The sequence below is a fragment of the Pyrgilauda ruficollis genome, unplaced genomic scaffold, assembly GCF_017590135.1.
Source record: "Pyrgilauda ruficollis isolate IOZ18807 unplaced genomic scaffold, ASM1759013v1 scaffold71, whole genome shotgun sequence".
Classification (NCBI taxonomy): domain Eukaryota; kingdom Metazoa; phylum Chordata; class Aves; order Passeriformes; family Passeridae; genus Pyrgilauda; species Pyrgilauda ruficollis.
In genome coordinates, this window is record NW_024528933.1 from 2,585,721 (window position 1) to 2,605,936 (window position 20,216).

A 20,216-nucleotide genomic window follows, 5' to 3' on the forward strand; every position below is an offset into this window, starting at 1 on the left:
AACGACTGCGAGAAGCTTTACCGCACGTCTGTCAGTGAAGCCGGTCACGGTGGCGCGAAGCCGCAGCGTGGCTGGAGGTCGGGCTGCAGGACGGGGGAAGGACGGGGCTTCGGTACGAGTTTGGGACGGCGCTCCGCTTGCTCCGACCTGTCCAGCTGCACTCTCCGACCGCCCCCGGGTCCGGCAACCCCGGCACATCTCAGGCCGCCCCGGCCGAGAGGCAGCGCGGGCGGTGTGGCGGGGGCGGACGCCGCGGGCCATCGGGGCGCGACCGGCGGGGGCGGGTCCTGCCATGCGACCGGGCCGGATCGAGCGGGGGCGACCGGGAAGGGCGTGGGGCGGCACCGCCGCTGGGCTGTGAGCAGTGGACGGCGCGCGGCGGCCGCAGAGATCTCTCGCGGCGGGCAGCGGAGAGGGAACATGGCGAGCGTAGGAAACGGCACGGAGGAGAGCGGCGGCGGCGGCGAGGAGGTAAACGGAGGGCTACTGCCGAGGGGCTCCGGGCGTGCGGGCAGCGAGCAGCCGTCCCTGCCGGCGCGGTGGCGGCGGGGTGATGTGGGCAGGGGCTTCTCTGTACCGTCCGTCCCGATCGCCCACCTGCTCCGCGATGGGGGCTGATGAGCGGGCGGCAGGACAGGATAGGGGCAGGCCTGACCGCCGGTCTAGGGACGAGTCCGTCGTCTGGAATTGGGGAGAGTTGTCCCGGCAGCGGGGCCGCAAGCGGCCCCTCGCTGCATCCCCGTAATTTGTTAGGTTTTTTTTTTTTCTTTTTCCATTCTCTTTTTTTTTTTTTTTTTTTAATTTTTTCTTTAACCCCAGCTTCTGCTCTGCTCCGTGCGAGCGTGCCGCGCCGCCGCTCCGGTGTGCGTCCCTCCCGGCGGGCGGGCGGGCGGGCGGCAGCGACCCCGCGCAGGGTGCCGAGGGACAGTGCCGAGGGACAGGTGTGCGGGCAGCGGCCACCCCGGCTGGGCACACTGGCCGAGGCCTCGCTGTCGGCGTGTCCGAGGGGGCCCCGTGTCCTTGGGGTCTTCCATGGGCACTTCCTCTACCTGGGAGATGCAGATGGTCAGAGCTGTAGTTTGTGTAAGATGCGTTTATAATTTCGCCGTTGTTTTGTTAAAGGTCCTTCAAACAGCCCAGACAGAAATCCCTTCAGACGATCCCTTGAACTTGAAGATTTTCCTTGTTAACACCGTCAGTCTAGGAGAACACGGTAGCAGGATTCCTTGACAACACCTCTCAGAAACTGGTGATTGGAAAGTGTTGTCCTAGATGAGCTTTTGAGAATGGTACTGCCAAACTGAGGCAGTTTTAACTGGAGCGTGCTTTTAAACACAGATACCCAGATACATGCAGTCCTGGCAGGTGCGTGTGGGACTATAGACTTGATTTTTGACTGCACAGTCTAGAGTGAACAATTTTAGTGTTGCATGCATCCAGCAGCTTCTTCAGGAAGGCTGGCAAGGCAAGTCTGCCCAAATTTTGCTGAAGATGCTTTATGAATGAATACTTAATACGTTGGGTCTTTTTTCAGCACCCAGTGTGTGAGGTGTGGCACTGTTTTGTACGATGTGGCAAGTAGGATTTGATGTGCTGTGTAGTTAGTTCAGTGGAACTAGCTTGTTCTTGGTTAGGGAATGGGAATATATGTTAGCCTGTATTTCAGAGCGTGCTGAGAAAGTTTTTACTTCCCAAGGTTATATGTGGCAGCAGTGAAGAGGATGTGAAATGCTTGAATTTCATTGTATACCAGAGTGAATCACTGCAAAATGATAAAGTAATCTCTGTGAAGCTGAGATTTTTTTTTTTCCAGAGTAGGGAGAAAAAAGTTATTAATTAGTTCTTGCAGCTCTCTCAGTCAGCAAATAGTTGGAATGCACAGCTGTTGAAACAGGTATTCAGCAAGTTTGCTGTAACCCAGCTGTTCTGTATGAACAGTAGGAAAGAACTTCAGTGAGTTTAGTGTTAAATGTTGATGCTTTTTTTTTGAGGAAAAGAAGCTGCCATGCAAAAAAAAAATATGAAAAGGTAGGCATAAAAGCCCATGAAAGAGGTGTTATTTGAGCAATACCTTGCAAAAAGTCTAGTTTTCTCAGTATAAGCCTAAAAGACCTCATGCTTTTTGCATGTGTCTGATTTGCTTAGTGCTTGATTCTTTAGAGTTTGAAACAGACCTGTAGTGGTAATGCAGAAAGTACTTCAGTTTTTCCTGGTCAGATTCCAGAGTTCAGGAGAAGAGGGCACATGGTTATCTTGGGGATGGTCACTGCTTTTGTAACAAAAATTGTCTGGACCACTGTAGACTGTCTTTGCCCAGTCATTATATGTTCAGTATAGTCTCTTTACTAATAAGCTTGTTGTGATTTTATGCACGTGGTAATTTTTTAAGGGCCTTAGCTTTTTTTTTGGTCTTTGCAGTGGCTGTGATGCTGAGATACAGAGGTAGCAGAACACGTCTATAGGCCTTTTTTTTATGAGCTACAGGCATCTAAATAGTATTGTTTACATAGAATATGGCAGATGGGAGCTCTGCTTCCTGATTTAAGTGTGCATGCTTAGTACTATATGAACATAGCTTTTAGCATAGAATTTTGCTTTGCAGGGACTTGTGAATGCTTCTTTGCCCCTGAAGCTTTGAAGAGGAATATGTTAAGCTAAACCTTGAAGTTGTTTCCTGCTTAACAGGACATAGACCAGCAAGAACCCTTCTTCTAAAGTCCAAGCATAAGGTACCAGGTAGCTGCCCCCTGCTGTAGTCTGTCCCTGAATAAAATTTGTGCTTTTCCTGATGCTTCTTGCAGCTCAAGGAAGTGCCAGATACCATGGGGTTTTTATTTGTTTGGGTTTTTTTGTTTTTCTTTTTGTTTGTTTGGTTCTTTTTTTTTTTTTTTTCCCCCTCGGATTCTTGTCTCATTGGCTGCAGCTGTGGCTTTCTAGAGGGAACAGTGAGAAAACAGCATGAAGTGTAAATAAATCTTTGGATTTTTTTTTTACTAACATAAGTGTATTAGTCCATTGATGTTTTTTTATTTAAAGGAAAAGAAACCCACCAAGGGGAACCAGAGACCTAAGACTAAGAGGCTGTATAAATGAGATAGTGTTATGGATATGCCATCTGGGAAAACAAATAGCTGTTAAACTCAGGATTTTCCTGAGTGCAGTGTTGCTTCTGTGGTGTTGAAGTGTGTTTGTGGTCATTTTCTATTAGGAAGCAGTTTCCTGATTACTGTGTGATCAGAGTGTTCACCTGTGGTGTGGCCAGTTGTGAACTCAAACCTGATACACCATCAACACTTAAACCACTATATGACACTGAATTCACCCCCTAAAATAATTCACACTGGTATTCCTTTGGAATGAGTTGGAAATCTAGGACAGATATATGTCCTAGATGTTAAGGGCAAAGCAGCATTCCCAGCCACTGGAGAGTCTTCAAGTAAAACTTTAATTCTTCTCCCCATTCACCCTGTCTAAAGATTACTTAAAATAGCGGGCCAGATCTGCTTCCCATTAAGTTCACTCTTTGCTGCCCTGGTTTTTCAAAGTCTTAAAGCCAGCTTAGTTGGTTACTTGGGGATTCCCTATCAATTAAAAAAAAATTAACCCACAAACCCAGTCGAGGTCCTTGTGCATCTGAAGGTGGCTAGACAGAAAGGTTTATGATCAAGAAGCATCTAGATGATAAAATAATTCCTTGCTTGGCTGAAGGGAGCTGGACTAAGGATTATTTACAGATCTGAAGGTGATTTGGTGCCCTTGCTGTGGTAGACTCTAAGGTTTTGTCCTGACTTTGTCTAGGATAGAGTTAATTGGTGCAATGCTGTGTTTTGGATTTAGTATGAGCATCCTTTGAATAACAGTGATTTCTAGTTGTTGTGAAGTAGTGCTTATCCTAAACCAAAAACTTTCTCAATGTCTCATGCGCTGCCAGCAACCAGGTGCACAAGAAGTTGTGAGGGACCATGGCCAGCATGGGTGGCCTGTATATTCTATACCCTTGAACATCATGCCCAATATATAAACTGAGAGGAGTTGGCTGGAAGGGACCAGTCACTGTCTGGGTTCAGTCTGGGTATCAGTCAGCAGCAGGGAGAAATTGTATTGTGGATCACTCCTTCCTCTTGGGTTTTTATTCCTTTGTCTTTCCTCCTTCCTACACTGTTGTTATTGTTATTATTATTAATTTTACTTTATTTCTGTTACTAAACTGTCTTTATCTCAGCCCATGGATTTTACCTTTTCTGCCCAATCTTATTCCAGTCTCACTGGCAAGAGAGGAGAGCAAATGAGTGGCTATGTGACACTTGGTTGCTGACTGGTTTTAAACCAGGACAGTCTTTTTCTTGTGTCAAATAGTAGGTATGATGAGTTCAGGTAATAACAAATCTGACTAGAACATGTTAGAAAAAATTTTTAAAAGCATTTGTTGTATTAGTGACATAGGAAGAATACAGAGATGCTGCTCCCCATTGTAAGGAGAAAATCTGTGTATTCAAATCTCAGCTAGAGTTGAAGATGGCCAGCACTGTCAGAACAAAAAGAAAAAAAAGGTTTTTCCTTTGATACGTCAGTAGCAAAAAGCAGTGCAGAAATAATGTTGGCCCATTACAGGATGAGGATGATCACTTCATAAACAGGGGCATAGGCAAGGCAGAGATGTGTAATGCTTTCTTTGCCTCTCTTGTCAACACTGAAAATGGGCTAAGCGTGTCCCAGCACCCTGAGCTGGAGAACCATGGTTAAAGGTCCTCCATGGCTAAGAGGATGAAAAAGTAGCTTGATCCCCAGAAGTCTGTGGGGCCTGATGGGATTCAGCCAAGAGTACTCAAAAGAGTAGGATGATGTCATTCATCACAAGATCTCTTTCAATGATTTTTGAATGGTCTTGGGAATCTGGAGAGGTCCCAGTCAGTTGCAATCTGGCTAGCATATTCTAAAGAAAAGGGACTGCAATTGTCAACCTGGAAACTCAGTCTCGCTTCAGTGACTAGTAAAAGTGTGGAAAAGATTATTTTGGGAATTACTGAAAAACATCCAAATACGATGCAGGTATCAGTCAGAGGCAGTATGGCTTCATGAAGGGAAAGTCCTGCTCAGTACCATCAGAGGAAGAGAAGGTCTTTAAATATGTCAAGAAGGTGACAGGCTCTAACTCCACTGATGGGCACTGCAGCTGGAGCAACCCTTACAGGTACCAGTCATTCATATAAACAAGAAATGGACACGGAAGTCAGCTCATAGTAGAATAGGGTGAAGCAGGGCTATTGCAAGAGTAGGGGGGAAAGACAGAAAAGAGACAACAATTCTATACCTTATCCTTGAGTGAACTGTGGAACATGTGAAGAGATTTCACCCATCCTCCAGATGAGCACATTGTTACCTGCCTGCTTTGCTGCTGCAATAATAGGGCAAGCAGCCTGCAATTTTAGAGTAAGGAAGGAGCTGGGATTTCTTTCTACAGAAGGGGGCATTACCAAGGCAGTTAAGAAAAGAACACAAGTCATCAGCCTCTGGAGGTGACTCCTGTCAAGTGTGAAGGAGAGGTATCAAGGGAAATGTTATATGCCACCCAGACTAGTGGACCACCATGTCCAGTACCTGAGGGAATCAGCCATGCTAGAGGGGATTTATTGTGACCAAAACAATGTGCAGTTACCCACAGATCCAGGTGAAATCCACTGTGCATGACCCACAGGGGTGGTAATATGAGTGGAGCACACCATGCACCATTGCTGTGTGCCAGTTTATTGATGGTAATGAGACAAAGCTGGGTAGCTGAAGAGACAAAGAGGCAGTGGTGGTGGGCGAAGTGGCTTGTCAGCTATGGCAATACTGAGTTCCTATGACTTTGCTGGAGAAAAACTGGTTGAGAAATGGGAAACACTGTTCCAGAAGTTCCAGCAACAAAAAAAAGATCCTACTCCCCATCTGTATCGCCCAGTATCTCTGCTATTAAGAGTAAGTGTTCTTTGCTCAAGGGGGAGGATATAGAGGGTAGACACAGTGGGTGCTCTGTGTTTTTATCTGAGGGATCACAGAGCAGACACAAGAAAGTGGGATCGATAACCTACCTTCAACCCTAGAGACATTGGTACCTGAGTTGTAGAGAAAAACAATCCCAGATGGTTTTTTTTTTACCAGGAAAGTTGTTCTTGCAGTCTCCAGTAGGCAGTTTACCAGAGTGGAAGGTCTTCTTTTACTCTGATTTTTCGGAAAGCAATTCTAATCTCATTTTCTTTTTATGAAGTAAGTGGACAGTCCAGTGACCAGGAGTGAGGAGGGGCACTGCTCCAGCCAGGTGGAGGAGAAGGACAGCCATGTTTATTAGACTCTGTGGATCCGATGACCTAGCATGTCAGATCCATGGGTGTATAAGGCTCTAGCAGACACCAGTGCAGAGTCAAGCTATAAGGAACCCATTTGTACTTTTGGAGTCACAAGGGCATCCCAGTAGCTAACTGTTGGAGGCTGAAGTGAGCTTAACTGGGAATGAGTGGCAAAAGCAACTTACTGTGATGGCCCCAGATGCCCTGTGCATCCTTGGCACAGGCTACCTCAGGAGAGTACATTTCAAGGGCCTAAAGGGTACCAATGGCCTTTTGGTGTCTGTCTAGCACCAGCAGAGACCATGATTCTCACCCAGAAGCTGATCAGTCAACTCCAGAGCCAAGGAGTGATCAGCATGACTCACTTCTGATAGCACCATATAAGCAGTCAAGTCAAAGGGAGAGTGGCATCTGACAGTGCACTCCTGTGGCCTGATTAAGTCCTGCCAGCTCTTGAGTGCTGCTCTACTGGACATGCTGGGACTTCAATAACAGCTGGAGTCAAAGGCAGCCAAGTGGTGCCACAACTGATATTGTTAGTGCACTTTTCTCAATGCCTTTGGCAGCAGAGTGTAGGCCACAGTTGGCTTTTGCTTGGAGAGGTGTCAAGTACACCTGGAACTGACTGCCTCAGGGGTGAAGCACAGCCCTGCCTGGGGGTATGGGGTGGGGAATGTGAGGTGTGATGGGGTGAGAGAGCATCTGCCTGGCATTTAGTTGCTGGCTTAGTTGTAGGTACAGGCCATGACAGGCTTGTATTAAGGACAGCTTGGCCAATTCAGCTAATCTGTGCCTCATCTTTAAACTAAGCTATTAAGGAAAATTTAGGTAATGAAGGTCTTATGATGCATGTTGTACTCTCTTGAACTGCCCAAGCAGGGATAAACACTGTATAGGCTGGCTTTACCAGCCTGGACAGTTTATCTTCAGAGCTAATTTCAAATGAAACCAGCCTCGTCTTTAATTCAAAAGCCGGTTAGTACTTGGTTTAAGTACTCAAGAGTTTCATCCACTGCTGCAGCAGCTGCTGCACTTATGATTAAAGAACTTCCTAGTGGTAGGCTTCTTTACATCAGTAGCTTAATATAATAATGCACTTTAGAATAAATTATAGAATTGCAGCACTGGCTATTTTCTCGCTCATGATTATGCTGAGGATTCTTCAGCAGTCTCTGTGGTAAGAGATGGTGGTAGCTTCATTTCCACAGAGACTTTGAGAAACTGGAAGCAAGCTATTGTGGTGCCTTTTTCACCTTAAAAACTAGAAATGAGTTAGAAATACGGAATTGGGAAGAAGTAGTGGGGGTGCTTTCTCTCTTGAAGGATAATTTTTTTTTTAAACATCCTCATCTGACTTGTATGATTTTGTTTCCTTGAGAGGTACTGTGTTTCCTTGTGACTACTATTCAAAATAAGGACCTGTACTCCAATTTTATACTACCCATGTTGTCCTGAGATGGCTTACTTTTATTTTTTGCGTTTTTCCATTTCTTACTTGCTTCCTAGAGTCATGCATTTGCGTTCCTTGGTTGACTCCAACCAAATTTGAAAGCTGATTAGGTAAAAAACCCTAAGTCTAAATCTTTATTGATTTACTGGAGGGGAAAAAGGAGTATGCAGTATTCCAATTAAATTTTCTTCTTCAATATTCACTGTTATTAACCTGTGAGCTGTTTCTCCTCAGAGCAAGAGATAAAAGGTACAGAAGATATAGGAAAAGGTTGGGTCACTGTAGAAAGCACCATGTGCCTCTTAGGGAAGCAGAGCTGATGTGAGTGGAGAAAGCTATGTACCTATGAAGTGAATTTTAAAAGGGAAGTGAATTTTGCTTTTGCTTCTTTTCTGAGGTTTGGTTTAGTTTTTGGGTTGTTTTTGTTTGTTTGGGGTTTTTTGTTTTTAGGTTGTTTTTTCTTGGAGGAGGGGTATGAGGTGATGATATTTAAATGCTTACTTGTATATGAATGGAAAACAGTATAACCAAAAGGAAGAGTTAGCTTTTTTCTTAAGGTTTTGGGTACTCTTTGTATATTGAAGATTGTACATTGGTGCTATTCTGGTGCTGAAAGTAGCATCCAATATCTTTTAATGTAGCCTTTTCTTGGAGCAGTGGAAGTTACTGTCATTACAGCTGTAAATTGTACAGTTGCCTTGGTAATTGTAGCTAAAAATTTGCCAACCACTGTAGAGTCACAGAATGTTAAGGGATTGAATGGACATGAAAGATCATCTAGACCTGACCCTCCCACCCAGGGCAGAGACACGTCCCACTAGACTAGGTTGCTCAAGACATTGTCTGTCCATTGTAGCCTTGAACACTGCCAGGGTTGAGCCATTCACAACTCAAGAAAGACAGTTCTGAACTGTTTCTTCCACAGTCCACATGGAAAGACAGTTCTGTTTCATATATAAGCTTGAAGGGGGATGGTTTTCTTCTTGCAGTTCCAGTCAATCTGTGTGAGAGCTATGACTTTGTGGAAACACGTTTGGTTCTGTGAATGCTTGTTCTTTTTTTGCTGACATATTGGTGTCAATATGCTTGGAAAAACCTCTAGACCTGATGAGCTTGTTGAAAATGCCAGAAGTTGATGCCTTGGAAAAAGGTTCTTGCTGGGCCCCTCTCTTGGCAAAGTGGTTGTGTGTTGAAAGAGAAAAGGATCTTAGTTGCTTCTTGGCAGACCATACATTACTTAAGAGCATGGACCAGGATGATTCAACATAAGAGTAGGTGATAGACATGTCTGATCTTGTGCCTCCTGTCTTAAGTAAATATCCCATAGCTTGCCTGACCATAAGGACATATTTGAAACTTACCATGCTCTTGCAATTAGTCTGGCTTTCTTGAAACCTTCCTTGCTATTGCAACTAGAACGTCTTTCTTTTCCTGTGTGACACCAGCACAGGAGGTAGAGATAAGATCACAGTTGTTGGTGACAGGCTGTCAGGAATACAGCACACCATGCCCATCTGGTGGGCAGTAATTTTAACAAATGCTGTTTCTTCTGGATTAATAGAAACAGTATTATATTAGAAGGAACAGAAATGGTGGATCACCGCTCTCATTTTGAAAAGAGACCAAAACTGTGCAGCTAGAGACTTGAGAAGTAGCCTGAGAGTTGGACACACATTGCTGTTAGTGTTCTAATGTGTTCTGATTAGAGTCTGGACATGTCCAAGACCTGTGTGCCACAGTCAAGTGTCTGCTTAAGTAGTCAGAAATGGGAGAATTTGTGAGAGCTGGAAATTCCTTCTGCTTTTCTAAGCCTCTCAGGTTCAAAAGAAAGGTTACTGCTCAGTCAACAGTAAGTAAATATCACAGACATGTGGACTTATGCCCAAACACCAAGTACTAATGGTAAAGTTTTCTTATCAAGCGAGTGAAGACTTGCTTGTCATCTTATTCTGGAGTAAGGAGGTAATGCTGTTACCCATACTAAGGCAAGATAATCTAATATATTAGTAGCAATGGTATTTTTTGTTGATGCAGTGAATGTATCATGCTTTTATTCCAGTTCTCTTATGCATTCACTTTGCAATAGAGTGATATATAAATTTCTGCAAGCCAATGTTTGGGTGTGCAGCACTCCTTTGATTTCTTGTCATCCCCAGAAGTCAACCTCACATGCACTCTTGCTCTCCAGAAATCCTCTTATTGGAGGGTGTACGAGGACAGTCTGTCATCCAAACAGAGAGGAGGTTAGTGGAAAACCTGTTTCTGGAAAGAATGGTATGTCTGTCAACTCTTAGCAACACTGATTCTTTTAAAAAGCGTAGTTTTGGGTAGGTGAGTAGGAATACTTGTCTGTAACTAGTAGCAGGCCATAGGAAAGAAAAAATATTTCTATTAGTTTTAGTTGAGCAAAGTGGGATTATAATGATGATAGAGTATATCACACTGGCTTTTATTTTCACTAAGAAGTAATGGATTAAGATGAAGGTGTTTTATCTGGATCCTCTCCCATAGGACTGTTGTTACCAAGTCCAGTGGGGCAGTTGGTTAAACTTAATGGCTTTGTGACTATGTCATTTTCATTCTTGTTTTTCAGTTTTGGTGGTTTTTTGTTTGTGGTTTGGTGGTGGTTTTGTTGTTGTTAATTTTGGGGGTTTATTGTTATTTTTTGTTTTGTTTTTTGTTTTTTTTTCCCCCTCTTTTCTGCAAACTTACTGTTTCCAGGGTTGGAGAATATTTAATATTTTCCTTTTTTTCCCCTCTCTTTAGCATGTATAGTCATTTATGGTTAAACAGCTACTCCAAGGTCCTGTGGCAAAACCTGAGCTTACCATAGGAAATATGGTAGAGAGGTAGAATTACCAGTTGTGGATTTGGTAAATCCATCTCTTTTTAGGTGTGTATTATGGTTTAAGCCCAGCTGATAGCTCACGCAGCTGTTCGCTCACTACCCCACCAGTGGGATTGGGGAAAGAATCAGAAGGGTAAAAGGTAGAGAACTCATGGGTTGAGATAAAGGCAGTTTAACAGGGAAAGCAAAAGCAGTGCACAAAAGCAAAGCAAAACAAGGAGTTAATTCACGGCTTCCTGTGGGCAGGCAGGTGTTCAGCCACCGACAGGAGAGTAGTCAGTTTGGGTCACCTGCCCCTGCTGTGTCCCCTCCCAACCTCCCATGCACCCCCAGCTTCCTCCCCAAACTGGAGTACAAAAAGCAGAAAACAAAGCAGAAAACAAAAAGTCTATGGGTAAGTTCCTCTCAGCAATAACAGAAACATCTCTATAGTATCACCTCTTTGTGTTCAGCACAAATCCAAAACACAGCCTTATACTAGCCACTGTGAAGAAAATTAACTCTACCCCAGCCAAAAACAGCAGTGTGAGGTGTCTTATACAGATGTTCAAGGTTCTTCTAGCTCAGCTGGCTAGCAGGAGCTGAAGAAACATGCAAAAACTGAAGTGATCCTCATTTTTGACAAAACCCTCCCACCTTAATTGGGGAATCAGTATTTTGTTACAAACACAATTTAAAATAATGACTTTGAGAAAAGTAGTATATAATATGGGATGTGAAACTTAAGTACTTTTTGGCTTTTTTGAAACTGTAGCATAACTGAATACTTCATGAAGTACAGCTTTTTTGGCTCTTCCCAGTAAGAAAAGTATTTTGAAAAGTAATTCTGTTAACTGCATTGAGGGAGAATGACAGTGTTTGAGCCATTTTAATCTAAATATTATATTATTGTTAATAAATGATGAATATATTAATTATTATGTTCTTTTTCAAGAGAAGTGTGAAAAGTGTAGGAACTAAACTTTGGAGACAAAGCAGTCTGCCTAAATTTAAGTGTGTGGTTTGTACCAGAGAAAGAATTTTAAGGTAGGACTTGGTGGTGTAAGCATATTGCTGAAGAATATTTAAATCTGTGCCATGTCCAGATGGAAAATCTTAGCAGAAAAAAACATGTGCAACTCTGAGAAATCCAGTTAAACATACTTGCCTATATAGTCTCACGTGACACCACTGAAGTAGCTGGCTTTGTTAAGCGGTGGTCTGCTGAGCTTAAGCAAAGTTTTCTTAAAACCTTGGGAAAGAGACTTTCAATAGCAGCTCAGTGTCTGTTTTTTAATGTCATTTGGATTAAAGTGCCACACAGGGTTATAGCTCTGGAAAATAGGGGGTAGCTCATGGCCATTCACTTCTAGAAGATGGCATACTTGGTTTGATGCTTTGCCAAAGTGCTGTGTCTTCTGCAAAATGTGAACTATGTAATTTCAAGTCACGCTGAGATGAAGGGATGGCTGAAGTTGTGTAGTTAAGCTTCACAGTGAACATATTTCTCAGCAAGTGACACCAAAGGAGTCTTAAAATGCAAGTTAAAATTAAAAAGGTAGGTTGTTTAAAAGTCCATTTTACTTATTTGAATGGCAGGATTTTTAGCTACTGAGTTCATTAAGTTATGTTGGGGCTGGAAGTGCAAACTAAATGCAGGTCTTCCCAGCTTTGTTCTTTTTTGTGAACTGGAAACAGGAATATAGGGTCATGTCAGTGTCACAAATCAGGTCCCACATAGGAGGGTCTTCCTGGAAATCATGCTCTGTATTTATTCTCTTCTGCAGTTCAGAATTCCACTGTGAAAGATTCCTCCTAACTGCCTTCTCAGTTAGTGCTTGTTGTGAATTTACAGACTGGAGTACTGAAAAAGTGCTTGTAATTTTAAATAGTAATGTGTGTGAGTGAAGAGAGGAGGATGTTCAGGTCTGTGAGGCAAAGTAGACAATAAGTTACTGGATACATGTTGAAGTTACTGGTTCATGCTGAATCAGTCAGGATGTTCATCTTAGGGGCATGTCATCACAGGTAGCTGCGCATGGGCACAACTGAAGGAATTGTAAAGAAAACATCATGGGGACAAAGACTAGAGATTACGTGGTAGAAGTGGTTTATGTGCTTTCTCTGAATAGTTTGAGTTGCAACATGGAACACAATCTGTGGTCCTGTGTTACCTAGTTTCTCTAAAAAAGCACCTTGTCTTAGCCAATGGGATTTGTACAGTTGCCTTGAATTCCTGTCAGTGTTTCTGTGTGGGTGTGTTCTTCTGGCGGAGTAGAGAAAGGAAGTCACCTGAATCACTGAAAGAGCTGACATCCAGCGTGGTTAATATTTTGGCTTAGTTTCTTTTTATTTTTTAAACCCTCATAACATGTTGCTTTGTGTTTGACATTTGTGGAAGTCCTTTGGTGTTAGGAGGACACGTGGAGTGCAAGAAGAGGAAGCTGAGGTTACGTCTTGTGATGGCAGCCAAGGATATCGGGCTTGCCTTCGCTGTTGTCTCTGAAACATGCTCCTCTTGTCCTTGACTGAAAGTTTTGTATCTGATCCTTTTTCTTTGTTTTAGGTCTGGTCCTTGCTGTAGGTGAGATAAAGCAGTTTTATCAGTTTTGTGGTTTGTAGTTTTGTAGATCATACCATAGCACTTGGTCTCTTTAGTTTATGTATGTGAGGTCTGGTAGCTATTGACTTTAGATTTTAATAGTTGCAGAATTTGGCCTAAATGGTATCTTTTTAACATTAAAAAATACTCACCCCTAAGTGTTTGTGTGGTCTGAATAAGTAATTAAACAATCCATGTGAAATTTCAAAAACTTTTGCAATAGCATCCACAAATTCATAAAAACTTCCTAGTATATAGTGACTGTGGGCTGAAGTGAAAATGAATAAGAATACAACCAATAGATAGAAATCAGCTATGACATAAGTAGTTTCCTGGCAGCCTGGAAAAATTGTCTGCAACTTCCCTTTCCATAATTTAAGTTCTCTACACTTCATGTAATGTTTTTGGCTTTTTTCTGTTCTGTGTCTCTGGGTGCTGGAGGAAGGAAGAAGGGTGCAAGGAGACGTTGAGTGCTTTGGATTGAACCATCGTGTGGTTGGGCAGGATTTCCTTTGGCAATGTATGAGTCACAAGAGCCAGAGACTCTTGCTGCAGTGTGGGCTTGCTGCAGAGGAGCCAGTGCTCTGATTGCCCATGGGTACTCCGGAGTGGGAGTGGGAGGGAGTGTGTGTGCCTGAACAGCTGCCTAGAGGCACTGACATACTGTAAACTTACATTTGTGCTAAAGTGACCCTATGGGTAGAAGGAGTGACAAAACTGTGACATTAATCCTGACATTAAACAACTGTGCATTAATCCTGTCCTTGTTATTACATGCCAGATAGAATTTTCAAAGGGTATAAATTCCCCATGATGTCAGTAAGCTGTAATGGGGGGTGTGCATGCTGGAGGCTGGAACTACAACTGTCAGTCAAATGTTAAAACTTCCAGCTGGGAAACACATGCTGCTTTCAGTGCACCTGTGTAGTCCACTTGGTGTCTATTCTGGATCCTGCAGCTGTCCTGCAATACCTGAAGAAATACCATGCTCTGCTTGGGGATGGTTTCGATGAAGAATTGACATTGGGGAAGTCATGCCAGAAGAAGTAAAGCTGTAAATTTACATGGACACTTCGCACATTACCAAAATTTAGGGCGGAATTAATAGGCTAACTATTAATTAATGTTAATGAGATTTTTGTGTTACTTGTAGGGTTTTTCTGTTTTATTTTCTTGTAAGAATTACTGTCACTTCAAATGAGAATGTGTTCTTCTTGTGTTTGCCTGTAAGTAGCCCAGGAAGAACTAACACTTTAGCTTACTGGCTGGTTAAGTCAAGATCTGATTCTGCTTAGTGTAATTTAATGTGACATTTGGTCTGAATGTGACACTGTATTTCTGTGTTAGGTGTCTGGCTTTTTTTTCTGGTGGAAAGAACGAACTCCCTAGAATGCATATAAAGCAGTTAATAATTAGTTAATTTTATACTAGTAGTGAAGTTAAATTGCCATAACCTTGAGACAATGCTTTTCTGTTAGTGAAAACATAGTTTTCAGAAGAGATGGAAGCCAATCTTGCACAGAGAGAACAAGCTCTGCTCTGGACAAAAGTCGCTGCTTTCATCTTGTATTACAGCCACTTTTAACTCTAGATAATGTTGATTTCTAAAGGTCTCTTCTGTTACTGCAGTTAGTACTGCTAATGGATCAGAAAATATAGAGACTTTGAAGTTCTGAAGTAAGAACAACTTAATCAAAAATAGGGTTGTTGGAATTACTGTTACTACAGCAAAATCTTCTTTTAAAGGAAATGAATGAGTTAAGAAAAATAACTTAAATTGCTTTTCACTATAAAATAGAACCTTGTGGTGCTAAATATGCAGCAACTGCTGTTACAATTCACATTCTTTACAAATGAGTGATCAGTTGTATAGTCAAGCAGATACTTAACCTGAGGAAGACAGGAGAAGGTTAAAACCTAAGATATTAATTTTAATGCCCGTTTCATCTTTTTTATTAGTTATAGGCAAAGCTGGCCTTTATTAGTTATAGGGAGACTGTTTTTAATATGAGGTAGACCTGTTCTGTTCCCCAGCTTGGGGTCATCTCTGGAAAGTATTAATATCACCAGTCACAAGGTAATGTGTCTTTAATGAGATTTAATATAGGATTGTTGATTACATTGGAGTTTATAAGCATTCTGGAACACGGTCAAAATAGCCCTCTTGGGGAGCTGTAATTTGATTTTTGTCTGCATAGTCTACATTAATTGAATGGTGAACCATAATTAGGGTTTTTCCAGGTAGCTTTAGACATCTGTAGGAAGTGGTAAGTTCAAGCATCTTTATGAAATTGCTTAGTAAAGTCCAGGACAACACAATGTGTTCTTCCTCTAGCTATCTTTATTTTACTTTGGTGGGAAGTAGACTCTGCTGTGTCTGTTTCTTATGCTGAATTAAGACTGTCTCTTAATTGTAATTGCAGCTTTACTTTCACTATGTCTTTGTGTTTAATCCATCCTGATATGTGTGAGTTATGTGTAAGTAAAAACTGTCAGGTTCTGCCTCATCAGTCACATCACGAACACTGAAGTATGGGAATGAAGGTGGAAAGGTTAGATGAGACTGCTAAATTGACCTACCCTTGTGAGACAGGAAGCATGATACTCTACCTCCAAGAAGAGCTCTGTTTTCTGTTGTTTGTTAAATGGATCTTCCAATCATATTTTTCTTTCCTCTTCACATAATTTTTATTTTATTTGGTAGGTTGTGCTGACTCAAGTGAGGGCAAAAAGTATCTTGGTTTCTTATCTACTGATACCCTGTCTCTTGACGTGATAAAATTTTGTTATCAGCAAACTGTCTAATGATCCTTTGACTAAACTGAGCTGAAGTTTCTATGAATGTTACTGAGTCATGGAAGGTTAAACTTGGTGAGAGAGAGCCCGTTCTGAAGTAGAATAGATAAGTCACTGGCTGGGAAATACTAACCTTGCCAGATTGGGAAAGACCAAGCTCTTTGGTTTGAGTTGCAGTGTGGCTAGTGACTTTCAAGTTACTTATGCCTTGACTGCCTATGTTAAGAGAGTTAACACTGGCTCTGTTTCTGCTGCTCTACCTTCAGTTAGTGTCTGAAAGTACTCTCTGTTTGTGTCTCTGAAATTACATTGTGTCTACCTCTTTTATCGAATGAAAAACAGTAACTGAATACTCTTATTTGGAAGCCAACAGAAGTTTACTAAAAGTTTATTGTTAAGCCATGTGGCTGAAAGTAGGAAAAGCTTTATGAGATTGGTCTTTCAGCAGTGGTATCTCATCCATGTTTGTGTCCAGTGTCCTGGAAAGTACAGCTGTAACTAGTACTTACTGGTTATGGTGTTAGCATTATTAGGACTAGAAAGATGTAGTAGAACTCTCGCTAGCTTTATAACCATAATAAATAGCATCCTAAAATGGTTTTTGATTTCAGTGGTGTTTTATGCAATTTCTGTGGAATGACTGAATGATGGTACAAAATTTTACAAAAACTAATGAGCTTGACACAAAGTTCTTTCAATACTCAGAGGCTTGTCTCCTGCCAGAGTAATTAATTTGATTGAATAATCTTTCTTGTGGCTAGAACACACAAGCTTAGTGTTTTCCCTTGTGTAATATCTGTTTTGAGAAGAATGCTTGTGTATTCTTTCTGTGTTCTCAGGCTCCTTAGATGCCTTTGCATTCTTCTGAAATCTCTCTTCCTACAGTAGGAAGAAGATGTATCCAGACAAGGTGGTTGTTTGTATTTGCCTTTCAGTTTAGGATTACTTGGCCATCAGTTTTGTGTAATGAAATTACACCAAAGAATAGAATAATGTGCAATATTTGTAGAGATTTTCTGTGAGGAGTGCACTTTGGTGAAAATGTACTGAATGTTGAACTCCTGATTGAGCATGTGGCTTGTTGGTTTTGGATTGGTTGGTTTTTTTGTTTGTTTTTTTTTTTTTTTCTGGTACCACTTTCAAACAGAGAGAAGCTACATGACACTCCCTTGGTCTTTGAGGTGCCCAAGGAGATTTTTGTGAGACAGACAGAAAAGGTGATCAGCTAGGAAGATCAAAGCTTTATTGCAGCAGTGAAGTTCTATGCTACAGCCCTATTCTTCTGCCTCTTAGAAGTGTTTCCTTTGTAGAAACAACTGAAGCAAGAACTTGAATAGCAAGAAGGTGGAACTGTAAGCAGTAAGTAAAGTAGTCTTGGTGTTTAGCCAACTTTTAACTGAAACTCTATTCTGCTTTCTTGTGCAGCATGTTGGATACAAATCTGATCATGGATAACTGTTGATAGCAGCCATTTGTATGTCAATTAATCTAAAGTAGTCATAATGCTTTACTTGGTGAGTGTGTAACTGAATCTGCTGATTTCCACTTTTCAGTCATGAGGGAAGGGTGCTGTTTAAAACAGTAGAAACTCATTCAATTGTTCACAGCAGGTGAGAGTGATATCAGCTTATTAAAATGTGACTGCCTGGTGACCCATCTTTACAAGCAGGTTCAGAAAAACCTTCATCTTGAGGCTGCCTCTGGTATGCAGCCAGTCTGACTGACAAGAATGACTGCAGTTCTTTTGGCTGAGGTTTGTTCTTGGTCCTGCCCTGGTTTATACAGTGGCTAAATGGCTGTCTAAAAATCATCTGGCTGCATGTAGCTGAAGGCAGAGTAGGAACTGTCCACTTTCTGTAACATGTTGATTAGCTGCTCTTAATTATAACAGTTGTTTCCATTGCAAATGTCCGTTCTGTGTAAAAAATGGAGGGTAGATTTTTCTTAAGACTCAATTTTCTTGTATCTTCTGGAAATTTTTGGGTGACCAGCAGCCTCAAAAGGCCATTGCCTTCCAGAATGTAATGGAGAAACCTTTTTTCTTGTGGTTACTGACATCTCATTTTTGAGCTAAATGACACTGAAATTTAATTTCTAATTGTTTTATCAGCTCTTTAGTTAACCTAACTTCTAGCAAAAGTGAGTTTTACCTTACCAGTTCCTCATTTCTTCTTGGTGTGTGGATGTGTTCCTGGCATTGTGATATTTGGTGTCTTGTTTTGTTTTTGTGGTTTGGTTTTAGTTTGCTGTTTTTGTGGGTTTTTTTTTTTTTGTTTCTTTTTTTTTTTTTTTTTGCTAAAGCATGATTCCCAACCAAGTCTTGAATGTGGCATGTTCTATTTAGATGAGAGTGAATAAGTAAGTCTGAATTACCAAGTCTGATCTTTGGCTTTTGACTACTGAAGTTTTTTATCCGCAGTGGAAAACACAGCTTTTCCAAAACAGCCACCACTGTCTGTCCACTCAGCTCTCTGGAAAAACACTCTTATTTTAGGCAAATAATCTTGAGAGTTTTTAAAAAGCAAATGAGTTACGTTTATAGTTCAAACCAATAAATCTGAAATAATATGTAACCACATATGCACAAAAATATGTGAATGTTTTCTTCCAGAGAAATTAGTTTCGCTTTTTACTTTTCATGTGAAAATTGGTTGTACAGTGTAGAGCATAACTTGTGCATTTTCATTCCATTCCCGCTGCCTCAAGGCTATTTCTGTCTCTGGAAAGGGGAAATAATTTTCCTGTTTTGTAACAGCTTCATCATCTCCTTCCCCTTTGAACTGAGCGTTATTCATTTGTTCTTAGGCTATTAATTGTTAATACCAGGATCTGGTGTCGAAGTCTCAAATAAAGCATGTGTAGGTGACAGAGATGAAAAGTTGGAGATATCTTTTCCTTCCTCTGCTCCCCCAAGTTGTTCCTCTGCCAAGACAGCACTGAAATGATGTTTCTCTCCTGTGTTTGGGGTTTTTTTTGCCTGTAAACATAAAGATGTAGTTTATCTTCTATTTTATTTTCTGCTGGTTTGTAGAGTAGACTGCTCTTTTCTGTAAGAAATTGCTATTAACTCTAATGAACCAGTAGCTAAAAAGTTAGGATTTTTAAGCACTTTATAATGCAGAGTATTGTCAGTTCTACAGAAATATTAGGAAGTGAAAAATCTTAAATTTTTGAGATGAAACCTAAATTTTATTTGGCTTATCAAAATACTTATTCTTTGCATCAATACTTTATGAATTAGCTGAAGATATGTGACAAATTAGCTTTTGGGTCCTGCTGTAATGCTGGGTATTTTGTTTCCCAACATATGGAAAAATATGCAGTCCCAAGTTGGGTTTTCTCACGCAGCTGCCCATTTAAGCAACAGTTGTTCTGTCCACTCCATCCGATTGTTATGGACACCTTTCCTGCATATTAACAGATTATGTTTCATAAGTCAAGTTCTCAGAACTACTTTTCTTTTTTTTAGTTCGTGTAGCTGTGTTACCCTACTTCTCTTAACTGCAGATGAATCAAACCAAATTTTCATGGCTGAATGTATTTATTTTGGACTTGTGTGAGACTGAGCAGCCTTACAAGCTAAATTTTTGTAATTTAAGACTGATTAGTTGCTCTGTTGTTCATCTCATCATTCTTTTTTGTGAAGTAGCAATTTCTGATATTTGATGCTTCAGAGTGTTGTCCACAAAAATCCGATTCGTTACCTGATGTGCAACACGCTAATAATTCCACAAGAGAGACACTCATTAGTTATTTATTTCAGAGTTGCACAAGCCTGGGTGCTCAGTGCCATTCCACAAGTCAAGCATGCCCTTCCAGGCTTTCCATGCTGTTATTTAGAACAGAGTTCAGTGTTAGCAACCTACCAAGTACAACCCCTCTATTTAGTTAGTGATTTCCATACAAGTTACATAATCACAGGGATGGGTCTGAGTAAGACCTGAGCAAGGGTCTTCTTGATTTGTACATCTGGGAGTTTCGCTAATTTTGTTGCTGTTCTTTGTTGTTTTCTAGCTTCTGTTAGCAGTTCTCAGTTCAGTCAAGTTGGCTAAGTGGAGAGATAGCATGCTGTTGTTTGGCTATTATTCTGGAGTAATATTCTAAGAGCTTTCATATTCCTGTAATGTTTGGTAACTTTTAAATGTGCAGTGATTTTAAGTTATCACTTCTGTGGACCTGAAATGTAAAATTCTTAGCCACCAGTTTCTTTGATTA

General features: G+C 41.3%; 1 protein-coding gene across 1 annotated transcript in view; it reads left to right on the forward strand.

Annotated features, from left to right (window-relative positions):
• Positions 1–302: 302 nt before the first annotated feature.
• Positions 303–20,216, forward strand: part of TTC39B (tetratricopeptide repeat domain 39B) — a 76,167-nt gene continuing 56,253 nt past the window's right edge. Inside the window, exon 1 of the mRNA XM_041485580.1 lies at positions 303–471. Coding sequence (XP_041341514.1) covers positions 421–471 — 51 coding nt within the window. The 5' untranslated portion in view covers positions 303–420. The remainder of the gene's footprint in view (positions 472–20,216) is intronic.